Here is a 23,824-nt window from a genome sequence, read left to right as displayed (position 1 = left end):
TCAATAGGGGACAGCTCACTGCCCCCCGCCCCCACAACCTCCTTCAACCTGCTGGACGTTGTGAGGCTCTTCTACTTTCAACTTCCCTCAGGCCAGAGAGAGAAGGAAAGGTTGGAGGTCTGAGGACAGGAGCTGGGAAGCTGGGAGGGCCAGGGTGGAGGTGGAGGGCAATGTGGGTGGAATTAGCCAGAGCCCTGTGTTGTCTGGCAACTGGCAGATTCTTCTGGTAAGATAAGTGGAACCCTCTGCAAGGTAATTATTAGAGAGCATAAATTCCCCAGATAACCTGTCCTCAGAAGAGATATTGATGGCCCTGGGGCAGGCCGGTGCTGCAGGCTGCTGCTCCTCTGCGATATTGACTCCTGTCCTGCCTCCTCCTCCCTCTCCTCTTTCTCCTTCATTCGGTTCAGTTCAGTTCAATTCAGTTGCTCAGTCGTGTCCGACTCTTTGCGACTCCATGGAGTGCAGCACGCCAGGCCTCCCTGTCCATCACCAACTCCTGGAGTTCATTCAAACTCATGTCTATTAAGTCGGTGATACCATCTAACCATCTCATCCTCTGTCGTCCCCTTCTCCTCCTGCCCCCAATCCCTCCCAGCATCAGGGTCTTTTCAAATGAGTCAGTTCTTCGCATGAGGTGGCCAAAGTACTGGAGTTTCAGCTTCAGCATCAGTCCTTCCAATGAGTATTCAGGACCTACTCCTTTGTTACCTTTCCTCTCATCAGCTGTCCTGCCCGTCCCTCCTCCTTGCAGACCTCAGCCTCCGGTCCTTGTTGGCTCTTCTGGACCTTTCTTTTTGCCTGTCTCTCAGCTCTCTTAACAGTGGAGTTCCTGGAAGATTGCGTGGCCATGTGCATCCCTCTGGCTTCAGCAGGGTTGGTGGAGGAGGGGCAGCCCCATGGGGAGGAGTTTCTAAGACGGGAAGGAGACTCTAGCTTCACTTGGGCCGGGGTCCCCAGAACGAGTCAGGGTTGGGCTCTGTGAAGGGCCGGGACTGGACCTGATCCTGGGGATTGCAGCTCAGGTCTTAGCAGTGTAGGCAGGTGGTAGGTATCTGTTGGTACATCTCTGCTCGTACGGTATGTTCTAAAGCCCTCTCTTCTCTCCAGGGCCTCCCAGGCTTTGGTTGATATTCTGTAAACATTTATGTAACCAATATAAGAAGAGGCTAAGGGCTGCCTAAGGGGCCACCAGAGAAACAGGTTGCTGGGGGAGTCTCTCCTTTCTTGTTCCAAACAGTTCTGTTCTGGCCCCAGACCTGCACCCCGACTCTTGACCAAACTGGACCTGTCTGGCTTAGGAGCCCACTTACTGCCATCACGGACAAGTTCTGAATGGGGGACCTTACCGATCTCTGATTCTACACAGATTATCCATAGGGTGACCTGATCATCTGTGAGCAAGGCAAAGGCGCTTCTGAGAGGGAAAGCAGGTATTAGCAATTGTGCAAGGACCTCGGTGTGAACCGGGACTGTTCCATACAAACGGGGTCCTACTTCTCGAAGTTGTTTGCCTAAGATGATGCTGGTAAATAAAAGCCTCTCCAACTCCCTACAGTCCTGGTGGTGTTTTAGTGTGACTTAGAGATTGGACAGGGGTGATGGGGGGTGGTGGTGCTGCCTGGCTGGCTCGCCTTATCCCTAATTTGGCTTTGCCCGTAGTCCATCCTTTACAACATGCGAGGGTGAGTCTGTCCATTTGACAGATGGGACCTGGGGGCCCAGCCAGGCTGAGAGACTTGCCTACCCACAGTGGCTAAGTTCCATCTCCGACCTGGAACCAAGGTCCAGCCTTGATTCCCATCTCAGGCTATCAGGGGCCAAGCCCCATCCCTCTCTGTTCCATGGGATGGACCATCCTCATCAGAACAGCCAAGAGCTGAGATGCTTCTGTCAGCCTTATGTTGATCCTGATCACTTTCTGGAGAAGGGAGAGATAGATGAGTGAGGCAGGGAGGCATCAGAGGCAGAAGAGACGTGAGCGAGAGTCTCTACTGCGCCTGGTTGTTCCTGCGATTTTATTTGGAGTGAGGGGGGACAAGTGAGTTTTGACGCCTCCTCCTTGACAGAGAGCACCCCGGGTAGGGGCAGTGCTCCCAATCCCTCTGCCGTCTCAGCAATAGTCTTAGCTCACCAGGAGAAAATGAGGTCTGTGCAACAGTACGAAGCATCGTTTTGCCCTTCGACTCAGAGTGTTTCATAAGTGAAAAAGGGCTTTCGAGGGAGGCTTGGAAAAAAAAGTTTTTCAGCGATAAGTTTTGCTCACTGTGGTTAATGATAATTATTAAATAGGTAGGGTGAACTAGGGCTTGTTTTCCTTATTATTAACTGTATTTATGGGTTTTTATTAAGTTGTGCCCAGCTGAGATAATTGTAAAACTATCTGCTTAAGACTCTTAGGGTTCCCATTCTATTTTCTTTGATTTCAAAGGTGGAGTCTTTTCGTTATTCAAGGCTTATGCTATAAACCAGGAGTCAGCACACTTCTTCTGTGTAGTGGTAATTACCTTACAGAAGGTAATTATTTCAGGCTTTGCAGGCCGTGTGGTCTCCATTGGAACCCCTCAGTCCTACCACTATAGTGTGAAAGTGGCCACAGACAATGCATGACCGAATGGGTGTGACTGTCTTCCAATAAAACTTTATTTATAGACATTCATGGTGGGCCAGATTTGGCCCAGGAACTGTAGTTTTAGGGCCCCTGCTATAAACAGAGGAGAAACTCCTAAACTAGGAGCCTGAAAACTGAGGATTGAATCTCAGCCCTGCTGATGTGTGACTGGAGGAAGTCACCTCAATTCTCTGGTGGTTGATTTTCCTTGCAATAGAACAAAGGTATCAGACCAGATGATCTTTACCACTCTGAGTGTTAAATCCGACTCTAGTTTATGATAACCTGGTATCTTTCTTTTCCTCCCTGCAGTAGATGTTCAGAACCACAGGGCCTCTCAGAGGCCATCACCACTTGTCCACCTTTGGGATGGATTTGGTTTCTAAACTACACAGTGGTGTTGATGGTGGTTTAGTCGCTAAGTCATGTCTGACTCTTGTGACCCCATCGGAAGGGTGCAGGTTACACTCTTGTGTAGCCCATCAGGCTCCTCTGTCCGTGGGATTTCCCAGGCAAGAATACTGGAGTGGGTTGCCATATCCTTTTCCAGGGGATCTTCCTGACCTAGGGACTGAACCCGAGTCTCCTGCATTGCAGGCGGATTCTTTACTACTGCGCCACTTGAGAAGACCCCATGCATAATATTTTGTATTTCTTTGATGGTATCTTCTCAGGCAGCCCAATCACAAACCTACTTCTTTAGAAAAAAATTATTTATTTTTGGCTGTGCTGGGTCTTTGTTGCTGCAAGGGCTTTTCTCTGGTTGTTGTGATGGGGCTTCTCTCTGCAGTGGCTTCTCTTGTTGTGGGTCTCGTGGGGGCTTGGGCTTCAGTAATTGTGGCATGTGGGCTTAGTTGCTCCATGACATGTGGGATCTTCCAGGCTCGGGAATATGACTCGAACCCATGTCTCCTGCAGATTCTTCACCACTGAGCTACCGGGAAAGCCCCCCAACTTACTTCTTGAGTTACTGAGGGTGACTCTGATACAGGACAGTTTACCTCTAGACTATTTGGCAGAGGCTCCCAAAAGAGAAATAACTAAGATTACCCAGAAAACTGGTGATGATGTTAGAGAAACCAGGTGCCTCCAAAAAAGGAAGTGGTGCTCAAGTCATTCTAGTTCTGGAGGCTTTACTCTCTGTGAAGCGGTAGCCGTGTCCCCATGGGAGCTGATAGCGTAGTGGCCAAGAGCGAGGTTTTCTGCACTGAAATTGCCTGGGCTTCTGTCTTCACAGCACCACTTAAAACCCTAGGCACATCACTTAAAACTCTCTGTGCCTTGGTTTTCTAATCTGTGGAATAGGAAGAAATATTAAGATGGGGTTGTTGTGAGGATGAAATGAGATTATGCGTATGAAGTGCTTAGAACAGTGCCTGGCATACATAGTCAGTGCCCAATAAATGGAAACCTTGCCACTATTATTTTCATGATCATTATCATGTTGTCATTCCTCTGGAAATATGTAGAGGGTGTCTCCTCCTCGTTTTTATTTTTTTCATTTAAAAAATTTATTTTATTTTTTGAAGGATATCTTAGAAGCTCAGAGTTATTTTTATTTTTTTTGGCCATACTGTGTGTGGCATGCAGCATCTTAGTTCTCTGACTAGGAACCAAACCAATTGCCCTCTGCAGTGGAAGCTTGGATTCTTAACCACTGGACTGCCAGGGAAGTCCCTCATCCTCATTTTTATACCAAACTCATCTTCAACTTTTGGGTTGTGGATGTGGCCTGAATGCTTTTCTCCTGTCCTACATGTTGAGTGACTCTTAATGAGATAGAAAGACTGAGGGAGGAAGATGGGGAAAGGCATGGGAGGAGAGGAAGGGAGGGAAAAAAGAATGAAGGAAGGAAGGAGGGAGGGAGGAAGGGAGGAGACTTGGGAAAATAAGTCCATGAGGAAAGGAGAATCAGGTTCTAAATGCAGTCATGTTTCCTAATACTTGTAGGGATGGGAAGAAAAACAGACCTCCTTCAAGCAGGATGGAGGTTTTGATGTCCTTTGTCATTATCCTGTGATGTAGAGGTCATGAGGGTATGCTTAGGTATTTCTAGAATGCACATACCTTTCAGTTTGGTTTTGAGTTTTCAAGATATTTCTACCTCTTCCACCAGAGAACTTAAATTTCAGGACAGGTTGGTCATATTAGCCTAGCTTCATTCTGTCCTTATTAAAAGGTTTACAGCTTTGTACCTCCCAAAACAGCAGACCTGAGACAGTTTTCCCAGGGGGCTGCCAAGAGAAATTGGGGTGACTCTCAACCTTGCAGCAGGTTAAATGAGACTCAGTTCTCCTTTGTTCGGCTTGATGTCCCTTAGAAGGACAGCCCAGAGATCACTCGGTCTGCAGGGCGTTTGCTTCTGCAGGCTGATTTTAACCAACTCTGACAGGAGGGCAGAGGCCCCCAAGCGGGGTCAGGACCACAAATCCCATCCCAGCAGGTGCATGATGGGGAAACAGCGCCCTCCAGATGACCTTCAGTTTCCCATTGATTTCCCGTCCAGCGGTGCTTCCCCACCCCCATGCTGATCCTGCCCCGGCCACCATCCGTGGGCTCTGGGCTCTGGACGAGGACACGGATCCGCTCTCTAAGAAAGAACAAGCAGAGGAGGTTAATTCAGAGAGAGGCCCTTTCAGGGAACTGGAGTAAATTACTCTGGAGACCATGTTCTGGCCACCGCTACTTTACAGCGCCAATATCAGTCCTAGAATGTCCTTTTTTGGGCATAGAAAGGAGTGGTTGATGTCATGAATGGAAACATTTATCCACTTGGCCCCACTTCTTTTCAGGCTCTGGGTTGTGTAGGTGGCGTTGTGGGGTCATGAGCAGGATTTGGGCATGGACAGTAGACTCCCCCACTGTCTAACCCGCTGAGTGTGTTGGGAAGATCACAAGTGAGAAGATGGTGGTGTGATTCTTGCATTGCTGGGATCCTCTCCCTAGCACACTGACCTTCTTGTCCCCCGGAAGGCTGGGCTTCCACACCCTGCAAACTCTCTGCTGCAGGGTGGCCTGGATCTTTCTGCATTTGTTCAGTGTTATCTGATGAGCATTTCCTACGTGCCCAATCCTGTGTTATGTGTAGGGCATCCAGTTGTAGGCAGGGAGATAAAGACCTTGCTCATCCAGTGTTCACAGTTTTGTTATGTGGTAATGATCAGCAGGCCAAGAGAAAACAGAGAGACTTTTTTGGAGAGTGGCAGTAGTTTGAAAAAAAAAAAAAAGAATATGAGATAGTAAGGGTTAGCACAAGAGGGGAGTAGGTTGGGCTACCCTAGATTAAATCAAAGAGAAGCCAGCCACGAGAAGATCTGGCAGAAATGTATACCAGAAATGGGAAACAAGCATGTGTAAAGGTCCTGAGGTGAGGCGATTTTGGTTTATTAGAGGGACAGAAGAAGTGCAGTGAGGAGTCCAGCAGGGAAGAGGGGGCAGGAGACAAGATGAAGTAGGAAAATTGGGCACAGCCATATAGCCACAGGAAGTTGTTCACATTATATTCTAAGTGCACTCAAGGCCATTGGAGGGATTTAAGGAAGAGAATGTCACGATCAGATTTCATTTTAAAAAGATCACTTGGTCTACTGCATTGAGAATTGACTACAGAGCATGTGTTCTCCGTGGCTGTATTTTAAATGCCAGACGAATATTCCTTTTACTTGGGAGGGCAGCGCTGAGGCTCTTCTACTCCAGCGGGAAAGATGGGGTCTGAGGATGTATTTGCCTAAGACTTGACTCTAATCCATGGTCGGCTTCTCCTGGCAATCACACTCAGGAGACAGCATGCTGGTGCCCAGCACACAGCTGGGGTTTCAGAGAAGACTCAGTCTATGAACCAGGGAAACTAAAGGTACTTGCTCAATCAATGAAGTTTCTGTGATGGGTGTGTGTTTTCTAAGTATGCTTCGCCCTAGATAAAGCATCCCCCCCTCCCCCAGTTTTGAAAGTTGGTTGCATTCTACACATTCTTTAGGCTCCAGAGGAGAGATTTATTTTGTCACGTCTGGATGCCATTTGAAAGGCAAACCTTGGACACCAGAAAAGCGGCAGTCTTCTTCCTCCCCAGAGCATCCTCCTTTTCCGACTCCCCGCCCCCACCCTCCCATTATTTACTGGAAGGAATCACTCTGTTTTCCTCCTGCCTCCAGTCTCCTGTCCTTGGCAGCCCCTTGACTTCCACCCCGAGTTGTGTATGTCATCAGAACACCCAGTGGCAGCTCAGAAATCATGGCCAGGTTCAATATAAATTCCGTCTTGCTTAGGCAGCTTTGCATAATAAGTCCCTGAAAGTCTTCACCAGAGTAGATGCCGGAAAAGCGATTTATTGGGTCTAGCAGGCCTGAACATCAGACTGAGTGGCGTTTCGGGCCACGATGGGAGTTTTAGGGTTTGGATTCTTCGTCTGACTTGGCTTTTGTGAGGCGATACCCTCGGTCCCCAGACACCTTTCCTGTGATGTTAGGAAGGTCAGGGTCACCTCCAGAGGGACCACTCTAAGAAAGTCAGGCTGCTGCTGCTGCTAAGTCGCTTCAGTTGTGTCCAACTCTGTGCGACCCCATAGACAGCAGCCCACCAGGCTCCCCCGTCCATGGGATTTTCCAGGCAAGAGTACCGGAGTGGGGTGCCATTGCCTTCTCCAAAGGAAGTCAGGGTCTCTGTACAATTACCTCGACAAGGTCTCATGGGTGCTTTGTGAGAGATGAGGACTTCTGTGGGACTCATCGGCTGCAGTTGAGTGATGCCAGGTTAATCCATGCCCGTTGCCTGAAAACATCTCCCACAGGAACAAAACAAGCTGAGGTTACAGTCAGTTAACCAGGGTTTCGCACTCTGGTATTAAAACATGGCTGAAGAGTATCACAGGGCTCCCTTGTTCGTGCCCTTGCTTTGCAGGTTAGGGAAGCTGTACTTCAATCAGTGAGTCTTGGGACCACCCCTGGTCGTCCAGTGGTTAAGAATCTGCCTTGCCAGAGGACTCGAGTTTGATCTCTGGTCAGGGAACTAAGATCCCACGTGCTGTGGAGCAACTAAGCTCGTGCACCTCAGCTGGAGAGTCCGTGCGCCCCCAACAGAAATCCTGCGTGCCGCACTAAGACCCGATGCAGCCAAATAAATAAATAACTAAAAAACAAACAGAAACACTGTGAATGTACGTAATTAAAAAAAAACAAAACCCGATTTTCATTGTTCTCCGAATTGCTGGGGGATCTGTCAAATATCCAGACGTCTGGATTACGTGCATGCTCCGGCATCAACATTTCACACACTGCCACCCACCCTCCCACCCACATTGATTCTGACACAAAACCAAAGTTTGAGAACCACTGCCCTAGATCATTCTTCTGCAAGGCAGGGTGATGGCATTCTTGATAAGCACAGAAGGGGTGTTTCCCAAATCGCCAGAGCTAGTCTTCCTGGGGATGGTCTGATGATAGCACAGCATGGCATTCAGTGAGCTACTCAGGGAGCTCAGAGAAGAGGCGCGTTAGTTCTGCATTTTGGCGTGAATGCTGTAGATGGAGAAATACAATCTCAAGAGCTGAAGTGACCTTTTTAAAGAGGATGAAGAGAATTCAGTAGGATTTGAACTTATAGGATCTCTGTTTTCAGATGCCTAATCCTGTGCCCTAGAGAAGCCACATAACTTCAGGCTCACCTCATTTTCATCTGGAGAAAGAGGGCCCCCTAGCATCTCTCAGCTGTGACACTTCCATGAGCTTGCTAAGGATGGCATGATGTTTCCATCAAGCAATCCATAGTTATTACAAGCTTCTACATTCTCAGCACAGTGCTTGGTGGAGTAGCACAGAAGTATAGACCTCTTAGTCCCTGTCTTCAAGATGGGTGGGGAGAAAGAAGGACGGTGGTAGAGACTGGCCAAACATGAGTGAGACAATTAAGGAGCTCAGAGAGGCAGAGAGCAAGAACCACTGGCTGGAATAACTGGGGAAGCTTCCTGGAAGAGGCGGGGCTTTAGCCAGCCCTTGAACAGGGTGAGATCAGCCAGGCCAAGGACAGGAGGCAAGAAAATTCCAGATAGGTGGGGAGGAAGGGTTCTGAGTAAAGTATTTTGTTGGAGTCCAGGGAAGGCCTGACCTAACCACCTGACCTGCCTCTTGAGAAATCTGTATGCAGGTCAGGAAGCAGCAGTTAGAACTGGACATGGAACAACAGACTGGTTCCAAATAGGAAAAGGAGTACATCAAGGCTATATATTGTCACCCTGCTAATTTAACTTATATGCAGAGTACATCATGAGAAACGCTGGGCTGGATGAAGCACAAGCTGGCATCAAGATTGCTGGGAGAAATATCAGTAACCTCAGATATGCAGATGACACCACCCTTATGGCAGAAAGTGAAGAAGAACTAAAGAGCCTCTTGATGAAAGTGAAAGAGGAGAGTGAAAAAGTTGGCTTAAGGCTCAACATTCAGAAAACAAAGATTATGGCATCCAGTCCCATCACTTCATGGCAAATAGATGGAGAAAAAGTGGAAACAGTGGCAGACTATTTTTTTTGGCTTCAAAATCACTGCAGATGGTGATTGCAGCCATGAAATAAAAAGACGCTTACTCCTTGGAAGAAAAGTTATGACCAACCTAGGTAGCATATTAAAAAGCAGAGACATTACTTTGCCAACAAAGGTCCATCTAGTCACGGCTATGGTGTTTCCAGTAGTCATGTATGGATGTGATAGTTGGACTACAAAGAAAGCTGAGCGCAGAAAAATTGATGCTTTTGAACTGTGGTGTTGGAGAAGACTCTTGAGAGTCCCTTGGACTGTAAGGAGATCCAACCAATTCATCCTAAGGGAAATCAGTCCTGAATATTCATTGGAAGGACTGATGTTGATTCTGAAACTCCAATACTTTCGCCACCTGATGCGATGACCTGACTCATTGGAAAAGACCCTGATGCTGAGAGGGATTGGAGGCAGGAGGAGAAGGGGACGACAGAGGATGAGATGGTTGGATAACATCACCGACTCAATGGACATGAGTTTGGGTAAACTCTGGGAGTTGGTGATAGACAGGGAGGCCTGGTGTGCTGCAGTCCATGGGGTCACAAAGAGTCGGACACGACTGAATGACTGAACTGAACTGAACTGAACTTAGGGAAGGCCTGTGTGCTTCACATACACAGGAAGGTCAGATAAGGATTGATTCATTTACCCATTTACTCATTCCTCCATCATCAACCCAACACAGCAAGCTCTGTGCTGGGCTTGGGGATAGAGCCAGATGTGGTCTCTGCTCTGGGGGCAGGCTCTGATCCCCGAGATCCTTGTGCAGCACCTACTCCGCTCTCCTTGATGCTGGGGGCCGGCCTCTCCACCCTGCTGGCTAATGTCTTGGGAGGGAGCTTTGGGTGGGCACCTGCCAGCCTAGAGACGCTGCAGTGGTGACTGTTGTGTGTATGTGCGTCACGTGGAGGGCAGTCAGCCTGCTCAGGCAGACGGGGACACAGTGGCAGGAAGCACTGCTCTTTGATGGAAACATCTACCGTAAGTGAGTGATATGTGAGTTGTTGAAAGCAATTCAACAAAGAAGTTTTGGGCACCTACTGTGTGCTGGGCTCCGTGCCAGATGTTGGAAGTGAATCGGTGAAAAGGCCAGCTATGCAGGGCTCCGGGGAGTACCGTTCACACTGAAGTTTAATATGAAAGGCACCCCCTCATGTGGTTTAGAGCAAAAACTAAGTGGCTGTGTGTAGTGGCCCTGCCCTCAGGGAGTTTATAGTCTAGCGGGGGAGACAAATTAAACATTGAATTGAGTTGAAAGTGACGTTATTAATAGTATCATTATTTTTGCTGGAAGAAGACAGAATGAGGAGGAAGGGGACTGATTCTCTCTCTTACTCTCTCTCTGTGTGAGTGTGTGCTCAGTTGTATTCAGCTCTATAGCTCTTCCTATTCTATTCATTTATTCTAAAATATTTATTCATCTCATTTGGCTGCGTTGGGTCTTAGCTGCAGCATGTGGGATCTTTGCTGTGTTTCGCGGGATTCTCTGTAGTTGTGGCACTCAGGCTCAGTAGTTTTAGCTCAAGGGCTCAGTAGTTGCGGAGCACTGGCTTAGTTGCTCTGTGGCATGTGGGATCTTAGTTCCCTGCCCGGGGATGGAACCCTTGTCCCCTCCATAGCAAAGTGAAAGTGAAAGTAAAAGTCACTCAGTCGTGTCTATTTGTGACTCCCATGGACTGTAGCATGCCAAGCTCCTGGGTACATGGGATTCGCCAGGCAAGAATACTGGAGTGGGTTGCCATTCCCTTCTCCAGGGGATCTTGCTGACCCAGGGATCGAACCCAGGTGTCCTGCCCTGCAGGCAGACCCTTTACTTTCTAGCCCATTCCCAGAGCCTCCATGGCAAGGTGTATTCTTAACCACTGCACCACCAGGGAAGTCCTGAGTCTTTATTTTATATAAGAAACTCTGTCTTAACTGGGTATGCTATAGCAAAATGACCGTGGAGTAGGTGGCTTAAACAACAGACATTTATTTCTCACAGTTCTGGTGGCAGGAAAGTCTGAGAGCGGGGTGGCAGCATGGTGTAGGTGAGGTCTGCTGAGGGCCCTCTTCTCGGGCTGCAGATAATTGCCTTCTTGTTGTGTCTTCACATGGCAGAGACAGAGAGACACAGACAGAGGGAGGGAGAGAGAGGAGAGGGAGAGAGGGGAGAGGGAGGAGTGGGGGGGAGAGAGAGGGGGGAGAGAGAAGGAAGAGGGGGGGAGAGAGAGAGACAGAGGGGAGGGGAGAGAGAGAGGGGGAGAGAGAGGGAGAGAGAGAAGAGAGAGAGAGAGGGAGAGGGAGAGAGAGAGAGAGAGAAGAGAGAGAGAGAGAGAGGGAGAGAGAGAGAGGGAGAGAGAGAGAGGAGAGAGAGGAGAGAGAGAGAGGAGAGTGAGAGAGAGAGAGAGAGAGAGAGAGAGGGCAGAGAGAGAGAGAGAGAGAGGAGAGAGAGAGGAGAGAGAGAGAGACAGAGGGAGAGAGAGAGAAGAGAGAGAGAGGGAGAGAGAGAGGAGAGAGAGGGAGAGAGAGAGAGGTGGGGGAGAGAGAGAGAAAGAGGGAGAGAGAGAGAGACAGAGGGGGAGAGAGAGAGAGAGAGAGGAAGTGAGCGCTCTCGTGTCTCTTCTTATAAGGGCATGAATCCCATCGTGGGTGCTCTACTCTCATGACCTAATTACCTCCCCAAAGTCCCATCTCCAAATCCCATCCATTGTGGCGTCAACACCTGAATTTCAGAGACAGGGAGGACGCGATTCAGTCCACAGCAAGCACTAAACAATGGTTTTCTTTCAAGGGCAGCTTTAGGAACAGTTAACTGTGAGGAAAATGAAAAGGCTCCCCCCCACACCTTGCCAAAGATTGCCCCCTGCTCTCTAGTTCTTATAAAACACGACACAAGCGGCAGAAGGCTTTCCGCGCCACCGTTAGAGGGAAACACGTTTCAGTGCAAACAGGAGGAAGGTAGCAAGTTGGCAGAGCCGAGTTTTACTGTGTGTGTGCGCGGGGGATGGCTGTGGACGTGTGGGCCGCTGAGTGAGCCCGCAGGAAAAGGCCAGGTGCCGGCGATCCTGCCACAGGCCTGGACTCCTCCTTATCTCGGCTTATCTCTGTTTCTGAGCACAAATAGCTGTGATGGGCCAAGGTCCTGATTTTTACAGCCAGAAGGGACCTGTGGCCACGGAGCGGGGAAGGAGAGAGGGTAGGGGAGCTGCTGGAGACATGAAAGAATTCGGGGCCGGCCGCGAGGAAGGGCAGGGGAGAGTCAAGGACACCGGGCCCGGGAGAAGCAGGGCTGGGTTCCCTCCGGTGCCCGCCACCACCCCTCGAAGCCTGGAGACCGGGGAGGGAGCAAGGCTCCGGCCTGACGTGAGGACTTCGCTTCTGGACACAGGTGTGAGGTAGGGCTGGATACCCGTCCCCGGGTCAGCACACGGGAACAGGGGGGGACCCTGAAGAGGGAGGGGGCCCCAGGGGTCTGGGTTGGAGGGTTGGAACTGAGAGCCCATTCAGGACAGTGGACGTGGGATCTAAGTACACAGGTGGGGGATGTCCCTCGTGGTCTGGTGGTTAAGACTCCGTGCTTTCGATGCAGGGGGCACAGGTTCAATCCCTGGTGCAGGGTTGGGGGGTGGTGGAGGACTAGGATCCCATCTGCCGTGGGCATGGCCAGAAAAAAAAAAAAGAGAGAGAGAACAGGCATGGTTTTCGAGAGAGGGAGGTGGAACCATGAGGATGAGGAGCCGGCTGTCTTAGAGGAGGTCTGGCAGGCTCTGCAAATCACACGTGGAGCCTCGTCGGCAATCATTTTGGAGAAGTCTTACTTTTTCACTTCATTTTTCCATTCTGAATCCTCTTTGGCGCCTGGAATCCATTTCTCCACAGATATGCTCAAGGAGGGTGCCTGGAAAGCTCTCAGAGGTAGGATGGCTCTCCCCCTGCAGAAGGGATGGCTAAGGATCCCACAGAACCCTCACGAAGGCCCGGGAACCACAGCCCGCTCTGCTCCAAGCCTCAGGCTGGGGGGGTTCCTGCTCTGGCCAGGAGCCGGGCAGTTTGTCCCCCTTTCCTTCCCTGCTTCTGATTGCAGCCTTGAGTGGCCCGAAGTCAGTGAGAATATCCTTCTCCTGTGCCTTGAGCCAGCTTCTTCGAGCCCAAGACATCTATCATCCCCGGGGAAAGTCTAGCCCCTCGGTCTGGGGCAGACAGGTGACGGCTGAGGCTGGGCTGCGCCTGACCCACCCGGGGCGCGCTGGTCACCACTCCACAGAGTAGATCACTCACTGTCAGCCTTTCCCGGCTCCCTCTGACCCTTGCGGCTTTCATGCAAATGTCACCCCTGGGATCCTATCAAGTAGAGTTCTTTTTTTAAAAAGAAATGCTGTATGGGTGGGGGGAGAGCTAAATTAGGTGTCTGAGATTAACATATACATACAACTACATTTAAAAGATATAAACAACAAGGACCTTCTGTATAAGCCCAGGGAACTATACTCAATATCTTATAATAACCTATAATGGAAAAGAATCTGGAAAAGAATATATATAAATATATATATTTATAATATATATATATATATATGTGTCTGTATAACTGAATCACTTTGCTGTACATGTGAAACTAATACAACATTGTAAACAACATTGTAAGTTGACCTCGTGCTAAGTCCCTTCAGTGGGATCCGACTCTTAGGCGACCTCATGGACTGTTACCCACCAAGCTCCTCTGTCATGGGATTCTTCAGGCAAGGATACTGGAGTGGGTTGCCATGCCCTCCTGCAGGGGATCTTCCCAACCCAGGGATTGAACCTGCGTCCTTTAGGTCTCCTGCATTGGCAGGTGGGTTCTTTACCAGTAGTACCCCCTGGGACTTCAATAGAAAAAAGAAATACCATGTTGAAAAGGACATTTTCCCCTTCCCCTGTTTAACTTGCTTTGCACAGGTTAGGGAGAACTGGCCATTGATTTTCTTCTAGAGAACAGAGCAAGCCCTGTGCAGATTTTGGCTAATTAACTTTTGGAGAAGTGCCGCTTGAATTTATCAGAGGGTGAAGTCTCTTTTCCCCTCCAGTGTCTTAAAAAAGGCTTTAAACTTTTGTTTCCGAATCTCTGCCAACGCCTGGCCTGTTTAAAAATGACTTCCCTGGAGACGATGGCAAAGGGTGATGGTTGTCATATTTTTGTAACTTCAATCTTCAATACAGTTGTTCCAGTCCTCAGAAAATCTCTTCTGTTTACATAAGAGAGGTATCATTCACACAAAGATTACATTTAAAAATACACATTCCCCCTCAGCATGCCTGTTACTAATAACATTGCATGTTATGAAAGTGGAAAGTATTTAAGATGAAATTAATTTTCACCCAGCGAGCCGCTTTGTTTGACTTTTTCGTTCCATTCGGTGTGGGGCATGGACTTGGCCAAATGCACTTCTCATTGTCAGCAAGTTCACCTCCTTGTTTCTCTTTTTTGGGATTGACACTGTTAGAAATGAGTTCCGGGCACATCGAGAGAAATCTCATCTGGGATCGTATTGTACATTTCTTTTGTATTGGCTTCCAGAAGTTTGTTTTTCTAAATGGAAACCCTCTTCTCTCCAGTTGATGAGTTTTAGTGTACAGTTTTCTTTCTTTCTCTTTCTTCTTTCCTTTCTTTCCTTCCTTCCTTCCACAGGTTCTCTTTCAGCAGAATTTCTGGAGTTGGAATAGTTAACATCTTTTTTGGCAGTCTGTCGGAAGATCGTGGGAAGCCAGATGACGGCTCCTTGCTTAGGACACCTCTTGGTCGTGTGTTCTTGTCAGTTCTCATCCATGTGATGCGGCTGGTCTCTGTTCCGTGAGGGAAGGTGGAGCCCCCGGGACACCCCGGACAGGCTGTGTGTCCGAGCTGCCCTCGATGGTTCTGTTATACACAGCTGCATCGCCTTAGCAGAGGGAGACATTTAAGCTGGTGGGACACAGTTGCAAATGCTTCCCAGGAAATGGTTCTTCATTTTTGACCAATCTCATGATCCTTGTTTCTAATTTGATTATATCAGCCTATGTGCAGTTCTGTTTTATAGCATTCTGATGGGATTTCATTCCCCCTCCCAATTCATTGTCAGCTGGGTGACTATTATAGTTTGATTACAGTTAGGTTTTGCAACTGCTAGACGCTTTCTGAGCTGTTACGCCATTCTTGTGAGGGGGAAGATGCCCAGAGGTAGAAAAGGAGGTTTGTCCACGAGTAGTTTCCAAAAGATGCTTCAGAAGCTTCAGTGATTGTATCCTCCCAGAATAAGGAATTTGCTTTAAACTTTTTGGTGGAATCTGACACTTTGACTTTTAAAAAAGAGTAAGAGGACAAATACTATAAGATAAGTACCTATATGTGGAATCTAAAAAATACAACAAACTAGTGAATATAACAAAAAAAGCAGCAGACTCACATAAAGAGAACAAGCTAGTGGTTACCAGTGGGGAGAGGGAAGGAGAGAGGGGCAAGACAGGGGCAGGGAATTAAGATGTATAAACTTTTATATATGGGAATGTAGCCAAAATTTTATAATGTAGCCAATATTTTTTAAAGGAATATAACCTTTAAAAATTGTGAATCACTATATTGCACACCTGTAACATAAAATATTGTACATCAATGACACTTCAATAAAAAAATAAAGAGGACAGACAAATCCATTTAAATTTTTCCTTTTGTTTTTTTTTTTTGCTCCTCTAAATATTTTGGTTAAGAAATATTTTAAACTTAGACCCCCCCATCCCCCCATTTTAATGTCACTGTGTCTCCAGAGACCAAAACAAAGGGGGCATTCATAATGTCCCTTCAAAATGAGCTATTTGAGTCTCCCTTTTGGCTCTGAAAGCCCTGTGGCTCTTCTCCTTCTGTCTTTTCCTCCTTCTCTTCTCTAAGAATCTCTGCTTTACCTGGTAGGCATTACGTTATTACAGTTGCAATCCCCAGGACCATTTATTCACCTCTGTCTTGTGCCTATCGTTTATGTTAGGTATTTGATCTTATTGATTATGTTTGTGTTTTATTACATTTAATCAGTTATATCAATGTTATATTTTTAGTCTTTGAAAAGGACAGTATCTTAAAATTAGTAGCATCACCCAAGGATACCAAAGATTCAGGAACCGAAAATTTACTGTGCTTAATCAGATCACCACTCCAGTAAACCTGAAACCTTTACTTGAAACCTGAAACCAGTAAACCTTTCTATTTGTGGATTAAACTCTGGGAATCGAGTTATTTTGAGTCCCCAAATTCAGCTGTTATTGCTTTAAATGCTTCTTTCATTTGTTTTCCATCATAAAGTTATTTTTCTTCAAGTGTGTGGTTTTACAAGATTGGTGTGTGCCCTTCTTCATCTCCTCACCCCTATAATAGCTCTGTTTACAGGGTGTTTCCTCTGACCCTCTAGTCTTTTCTATAGGGTGTTTCTCTTCTATTGTAATGGAAGTCTTTGTATCTATGCTGGTGGTTTCAGTCCAATCTGGAGTGTCTTTGCTGGTTACCACTGAGGAATAAGTGTGGCTAATGGGGCATGTTAAGGGGCAGGGGGCTCTGGAAGCTGGATGTCCTAGTAGACTCCATGCAGAAAGTTGTACCAGAGCTACCCCCATTCTGGAGTTGGGACCTCCTGCTTCCTGGGACAGGGACATGTTACTCTTGTGTCATGTGTGTGCTAAGTCACTTCAGTCGTGTCCGACTTTTTGCAGCCCCATGGACTGTAGCCCATCAGGCTCCTCTGTCCATGAGATTCTCCAGGCAAGAATACTGGAGTGGGTTGCCCTCCTCCAGGGGATCTTCCCGACCCAGGGATGAAACCTGCGTCTCTTATGTCTCTTGCACGGGCAGTCAGGTTCTTTACCACTGGCACCACCTGGGAAGCTTTTGCTACTTCCCAGGTTACCTTTGCTGCTGCTGCTGCTGCTAAGTCGCTTCAGTCGTGTCTGACTCTGTGCGACCCCATAGATGGCAGCCCACCAGGCTTCTCCATCCCTGGGATTCTCCAGGCAAGAACACTGGAGTGGGTTGCCATTTCCTTCTCCAATGCATGAAAGTGAAAAGTGAAAGTGAAGTCGCTCAGTCGTGTCTGACTCTTAGTGACCCCATGGACTGCAGGCTACCAGGGTCCTCCGGCCATGGGATTTTCCAGGTTTATTCTCGGGGCCCTAATTTCTCCATTAATGGGGTCTCTAAGTTCCCTGGTGGATCTGGTACAGGAAATAGAACCTGGTGGAGACCTGAAGCTGAGCTGGATTCTGCTGCTTGCCAAAGCTCTTGATCCCCATTGTCTTGGTCTTCATAACTGCAAAATCTTCCCTGGCAGGTGGGTGGGTGACTTCAGTTTCCTTCTGGGTGTGTTCTGGTTTTCCCTGGCCTCATTCCCCCTCTCTCTGTCTCCCTGCAGGCTCGGGGACCAGTTCTACAAGGAAGCCATTGAACACTGCCGGAGTTACAACTCCCGCCTGTGCGCAGAGCGCAGCGTGCGCCTGCCGTTCCTGGACTCACAGACCGGGGTGGCCCAGAACAACTGCTACATCTGGATGGAGAAGAGGCATCGGGGCCCAGGTGAGCCATGCCACCCTGATCAGAGATTGTGCAGAAATCCCTGCCGCCTGGGTGGGCGTGGAGGTGGGACAGGCTCTACAGGGAGCCTGGAATACTTTCAAGAAACTCAACTGCTTCTGTAACTCTTGGCACGTGCCCCGAGGATGATGCAGGACATTGAAGCCACACTGGCGGGAAGGGGCAGAGTGAAAGAATTCAGGACGTTTAATCCCTAAAAGGGAAGACTAAGGCCATGACAGATGCTTCACCTTTTACTCTGTGTGTTGGTGTAGCTTAGTGGCTATAAGCTGGAAATCTGAAGTCAGATTTCAGTTTGAGGCTGAGCTTTGTCATCAAACCTCTTGCCCTCTGGTTCCTCATCTGTAAAATGGGGATACTAATAGTACCTACTTTAGGACTTTGTCAGGATTAAGTGAAAATCTTCATAAAAAACTCAGAACCTGTGTTGAGCACATAGTATGTACTAAGGCTTCCCTGGTGGCTCAGTGGTAAAGAATTTGCCTGCTGATGCAAGAGATGCGGGTTCGATCCCTGGGTTGGGAAGATCCCCTGAAGAAGAAAATGGCTATCTACTCCAGAATTCTTGCCTGGGAAATCTCATGGACAGAGGAGTCTGGTGAGCCACAATCCAGGGGTCACAAAAGAGTTGGCTACAACTTAGTGATTAAGCAACCAAAACAACAAAGTATGTTTTCCAAAAATGCTGCCTGTTATTGTTGATGTTGTTATTATTATTACTGTGATACTGGTCTTCTAGGCTTCAGAGAACAGAATAAAGACCACTGGGTGGAGATCAGGGAGGTAATTTAACACAGTTTTCTGGCTCTATACTGGTATATTAAAAAATAATTTTTTATAAAAGGTTTCAAAGCCATGCACAAGTGGAGAGAAAAGTAAAATGAATATTTGTGTATTGTTCACCCAGCCTCAACAGTGATCAACTCATAGCCAATCATTTCATTTATACTCACCTTCCACTTTCCTCCTTGAACCCAGGTTATTTTGAAGCAAATCAAGACAGCAATACTATTCATCTGTAAATTTTTCAATCTGTATCTCTAAATGGTAAGAATATAAACAAACATACAAGCCATACCTATCAAAACTCAAAGTTAAAAATGAGACATTAACAGCATCAAATATTTGCTCAACATTTATTTCTCCGTGTAATTGAAATCAGGATCCAAACAGGACTTCTACGTGAAACTTGGCTGATGTGTCTCTTAAGTCTCTTTAAATCTGTAGGTCTCTCTCTCTCTCTCACTTGTTACTTGTGGAAGAAACTGGGTTGTTTGCACTGTAGGGTTTCCCAGAGCCTGGATTTTCTGATTGCATCCCCATGGTGTTATTCCTGTGCATTGGTAGAAACAGATTCAGGTTCAATTTTGGGGCAAGAACAGTTCCTAAGTGGTGATGTGTGCTTTCATCAGGAGCCTCATGGGTTCTGGGTATTTCTCTTTTATTGATGTTAGCAGCCCTTGATGAAAATTACCTAGATGCTTTATTTTATTAAGGGTTCAGAAATGGTGACATTCAATTTGAGGCTATCATTATTTCTTCATTTATTAGGTCTACATCATTTATAAAGAGAAGCATCTCCTTATTAAAATTTGGTTATTGTGGGGTATAGTGCACATATGAAAGTATGGATAAATGATTTTCCCCCTTTAGTTATAAGTTTTCAAAATAATGAGCTGGTTCCCTTGTATTCTTCAAAGATGATCAATAAAGTTATTATGATTATCTTGAGTACCATCAGGAATTCACAGACTTAAACATATTGGATAATTTTAATCCATTGCAGCTATTATTCTTATCAATGCTTAAATTGCCCCCATCTTTGGACAGCTCAGCTGGTAAAGAATCCGCCTGCAATGTGGGAGACCTGGGTTCGATTCCTGGGTTGGGAAGATCCCCTGGAGAAGGGAAAAGCTACACACTCCAGGATTCTGGCCAGGAGAATTCCATGGACAGTATAGTCCTTGGGTTTGCAAAGAGTCGGACACAACTGAGCGACTTTCACTTTCACCTTGGACAGTAGGGTTTGTGACCAGTGCTGGTGTATTGAAACAGCCTAGCAGTTTCTGTAGCATCCTTGCTATCCTAATATTGGGACAGATGTTTCAGGCTCATCATGTGCACATCCTGCCCCAGACCCTGAATCAACTATTTCTTTAAAAAGCCCTATTTCCTCTTTGTAAGACTATTATTTGGAGACTACAATCTGGTGGTGCCTGTTGCTCCTGGGTTGGTTGTTGATTCTAGGACTTTTCAGTGAGCAGAACTAAGAAATATGATTTCTTGTTTCTTTTTTCTTGTTTCTCTTTTTAAGAGAAAACACATTGTTAAATTTACTGATATTGCCCATTCAATTCAGTTTTACTCAGCTTTAAGTTAACTATCTTCATTCTCTATCCCTCTCTCCCACACTGAAGAGAATACTGGCTCTTTATGATGCCAGCATAGTTTTTTTGCTTTATTCTGCAGTAGACACACAACAATATCAGAATAAAATGAGACTACCAGCAATAAGGTGACTGAAATGGTTTAAGTTTTTCTTTCTTTCTTTGCAATTTTTTGTTGTCTTTAGCATATTTCCTATTAAGGATGTAGAGTCAAATTACTGTGTTTTAAGGTCGCTTGAAATAGTTTCTCAGTGTGTTTGTAGTATTAACTCAATACACAGTTGGATTTATTTGTTTCATTTTTGTTTTCACTTATTAGGTTTTACCTTTTTTTAAAATTTTATGTAATTACTTTGCCTTTTTAAAATTAACTTTTTATCTTGAAATAATTATAAACAGGAAGTTGTAAACATAATACAGAGAGATCCCCTTGTACCCTTCACCCAGTTTCCCCTAAGGGATATATCTTGTGTAATTATAGCATAATATCAAAACCAGAAAAGTGACACTAGTGAAATGTATGTGTGTAGTTCTATACCATTTTATCACATGTATAGATTTATGGAACCACCACCGCAATTGAGATACAAAACTAGTCCATCACCACAAAGCTCTTCCTCGTCCTGCCCTTTATAGTCACACCCACCTCCTCTCTCTTCATTTAGGTCCCTTTCTCCTCTTGCATTTGTAATGTAGTATCTTAAACATTTCCTCTACGTACATTGAAAACCACATCAGACAGACTTATAATTTTTGCTTCAACTGTCAAACATAATTTAGAAAACTTAAGAGAAGTGTCTATTGCATTTACTCATCTTTGCTCTTTTGTCGTTGCTTCTTCCCTTCTGATGTTCCAAGATGCCTGCTTTTATAATTCCTTTCTGATTAAGTATTTTCTTTAACCATTCTTTTAAAGTAGGTCTGATAGTAACAACTCTTAGTTTTCCTTCTTCTAACAGTGACTTGATTTTCCTGTTATTTCTTGTTTTTTTGTCTTTGTTTTTGGTCACACCCACACAACATATGAGATCTTAGTTCCTTAACCAGGGATCAAACCTGTGCCCCCTGCAGTGAAGCACAGAATCCTAACCACTGGGCCACCAGGGAATTTCACCCTTCATGCCTGAAGGATATTTATTTCATTGTTGGATATAAAATTCTGAGATGATAGTCCTTTTATTTTAACACTTAAAAAATGTCTTGCTTCTTCCTTTCAGCCTCAGTAGTTTGTGATGAGAAATCTGCCATCATTCAAATTATTTTCTCTTGAAAGTGAGGTGTCACTTTTCTCCCATTGATTTTGAAAGTTTTTGTTTTTAGTTTTCAGAAATTTGATTTTGGTATGTTTTGGTGTAGATTTCTTTGAGTTTATCCTTTTCAGAATTTGCTCAGCTTCTTGAATCTGTAGGTGTATATACACACACACACACACACACACACACATATATATATATATATTTTTTTTTTTTTGCCAAATTTGGAAAATTTTCAACCATTATTTCTTTGATTATAAGTTTTAGCCTCACTCTTTTCTGCTTCTTCTTCTGGGATTCCACCAGGAAAGAAAATTCTGGGACTTCAAAATGTTAAATCTTTTGTTATAGACCCAGAAGTCCCCCAGGCTCCCTTCTTCTCTCTTCCTCCTCCTTCTCCTCCCTCTCCTCCTTCCTTCCTTTTTTTCTGAGTCTACTGGATGACCTCTATTATATTCTCTTCAGGTTCATTACTTCTTTTATCTATTCTCTTCATTCTGCTGTTAAGCCCTTTCACTGAGGGTTTGTTTTGTTTTCGTTATCGTGTTTTTCAGTTCTAAAATTTCCATGTGCTTCTTCTTTACATCTTCTATTTCTCTGTGGGACTTCGAAGCTTCTCATTTGTCTCAGGTGTTAACAGTTATTCGTCTGAAACATTCTCATGGTGGCGCCTTTAAAACTCCTGTCAGACAATTCTAACATGTGATGTTGTTTCAGTGCTGCTGTCTGCTGTCTTTTCTCACTCAACTTGAGATTTTCCTGGTTCTCCATAGGAGTGATTTTGATTGAATCCTGGACATTTTGGCTGTAATGCTGTGAGACTCCAGATGTTATTTACATCATCTGTTTTCACACACCTCCTCTGACACTGTGCGGACAGGGGAAGAGAGGTGCCCCTTGTTACTGTCAGATGGACATGGAGGTCCAGGCTCCCCATTCAGTCTCTGTTGACACCCCAGAGGGGGAGGGGTACCTCATTATTTCTGGGTGGAGGTGGGAGTTCAGACTCCCCGCTAAGCCTTCACCAAAGCCACCCTAGTTGGGAGGAGGAAGCACGCCTTATTACTGGTCCCTATACAGCTTCCACTGCCGCCGTGGGGTGTCACTTGACCTCCTCTGACACTAAACCAGCAAGGATATTAGGATGCCCTGCTGGGCTGCATCTTCCCTCGTCCTTCAGCTAGAGAGAGCAGGGTTTTCTTGGGGCTTTTTTGGGTCTACATTTGTTGGTGTTTCTGGATAATCAGCTTTTCTACAACTCAGTCTGGTGTGTATAAAACAACAACAAAAAAATGCCCAGAAACTTGCCACCCTGTTGTTTCTTGGGTCTGAAACTCCCTAGCAGGTCATTCTCTTTACCTTTCAGTATCTTATTTTTGTTGTATAAACAATGTCTAGGAGTTTTAGTTGGGCTTAGTGGGAAGAATATGGGAGAGTATATCTACTCTAGCTTTTCAGAAGCAGATGTCCCTGGGTTGTTTTTTTATTAAAAAAAAAAAAAAGTTAACAGCTTTATTGAATTATAACTGACATACAGCAATCTGCACATATTTAATGCATGCAATTTGGTAAGTTTTGACATGTATATGCCTGTGAAACCATCACCACAATCATTATAATGAACATATCCATGACTCCCCAAAGTTTCCTTGTGTCACTTGTAATCCGTCCCCCCTTTTCTTTCCCCTCCCTCTACCTTCCATCTCTCCCAACCCCAGTCATGCTTTCTGTACTGGAATCATACAGTATGTACTTCTGTTTTTGGTGACTGGTGGTTAGGCTCCTGACTTCTTTCACTCAGCATAATTATTTTGAAATCATCCATGCTCTAGCATGTATCAGTGATTTATTTGCTTTTTATGCTGAGTAATATTCTATTATATGGCTACATCACAGTTTATTCATCTGTTAATGGACATTTTGATTTGTTTTTAGTTTTTGGCTGTTATAAATAGAGCTGCTGTGAACATTTGTGTGTTGGTCTTCACATGGACATATACTTTCATTTCTCCTTGGTAAAGTCCCTAGGAGTGTAATGGCTATGTCATAAGGAAGGTCTGTATTTTACATTTTAAGAAACTGTCAGGCTGTTTTTCAAAGTGGTTTTATCATTTTATATCCACCCCAACAATGTACAAGAGTTCCAGTTCCTTTATATTCTCACTAACGCTTGATATGTTCAGCTTTTTAAAGTTTTAGCTATTCTTATTTTTATACAGTGGTATCTCATTGTGGTTTTACTTAGTATTTCCCTAATTAATGATGTTGAACATCTTTATATGTGCTTATTTTACCATCCTTTGGTAAAATGTTCAAATCCTTGGACTATTTTAAAATTGGGTTGTTTGTTGGTTTTCTTATCGATGAAAATAGATAGTTCTTTATATATATTAGATTCAAGACCTCTCCAAATTTGTCCTTCTTTTTTGAAGTTGTTTTGGCTACTCTAGGTTATTTGCACTTCCATATGAATTTTA

The 23,824-nt window shown here is 45.6% G+C and overlaps 1 protein-coding gene across 8 annotated transcripts in view; it reads left to right on the top strand.

Moving 5' to 3' along the window:
- Positions 1–23,824, top strand: part of DPF3 (double PHD fingers 3) — a 303,529-nt gene that overhangs the window by 100,559 nt on the left and 179,146 nt on the right. For 2 of the 8 annotated variants that reach the window (XR_006270117.1, XM_043472461.1), the window contains exons 1-2: positions 12,256–12,515; positions 17,529–17,689. Coding sequence is in view for 6 of the 8 variants with exons in the window: in XM_043472461.1 (XP_043328396.1) it covers positions 12,337–12,515; positions 17,529–17,689 (340 nt within the window). In the remaining 2 variants the exon portion in view is untranslated. Of the gene's footprint in view, positions 1–12,170; positions 12,516–13,016; positions 13,036–17,528; positions 17,690–23,824 lie in introns of those variants that run through there. The other 6 variants (XM_043472467.1, XM_043472464.1, XM_043472463.1 and 3 more) reach the window with 6 other exon arrangements.

Source organism: Cervus canadensis, chromosome 6 (assembly GCF_019320065.1).
Source record: "Cervus canadensis isolate Bull #8, Minnesota chromosome 6, ASM1932006v1, whole genome shotgun sequence".
In the NCBI taxonomy this organism is placed as follows: Eukaryota; Metazoa; Chordata; class Mammalia; order Artiodactyla; family Cervidae; genus Cervus; species Cervus canadensis.
This window is presented reverse-complemented; position numbering and strand designations above follow the sequence as displayed.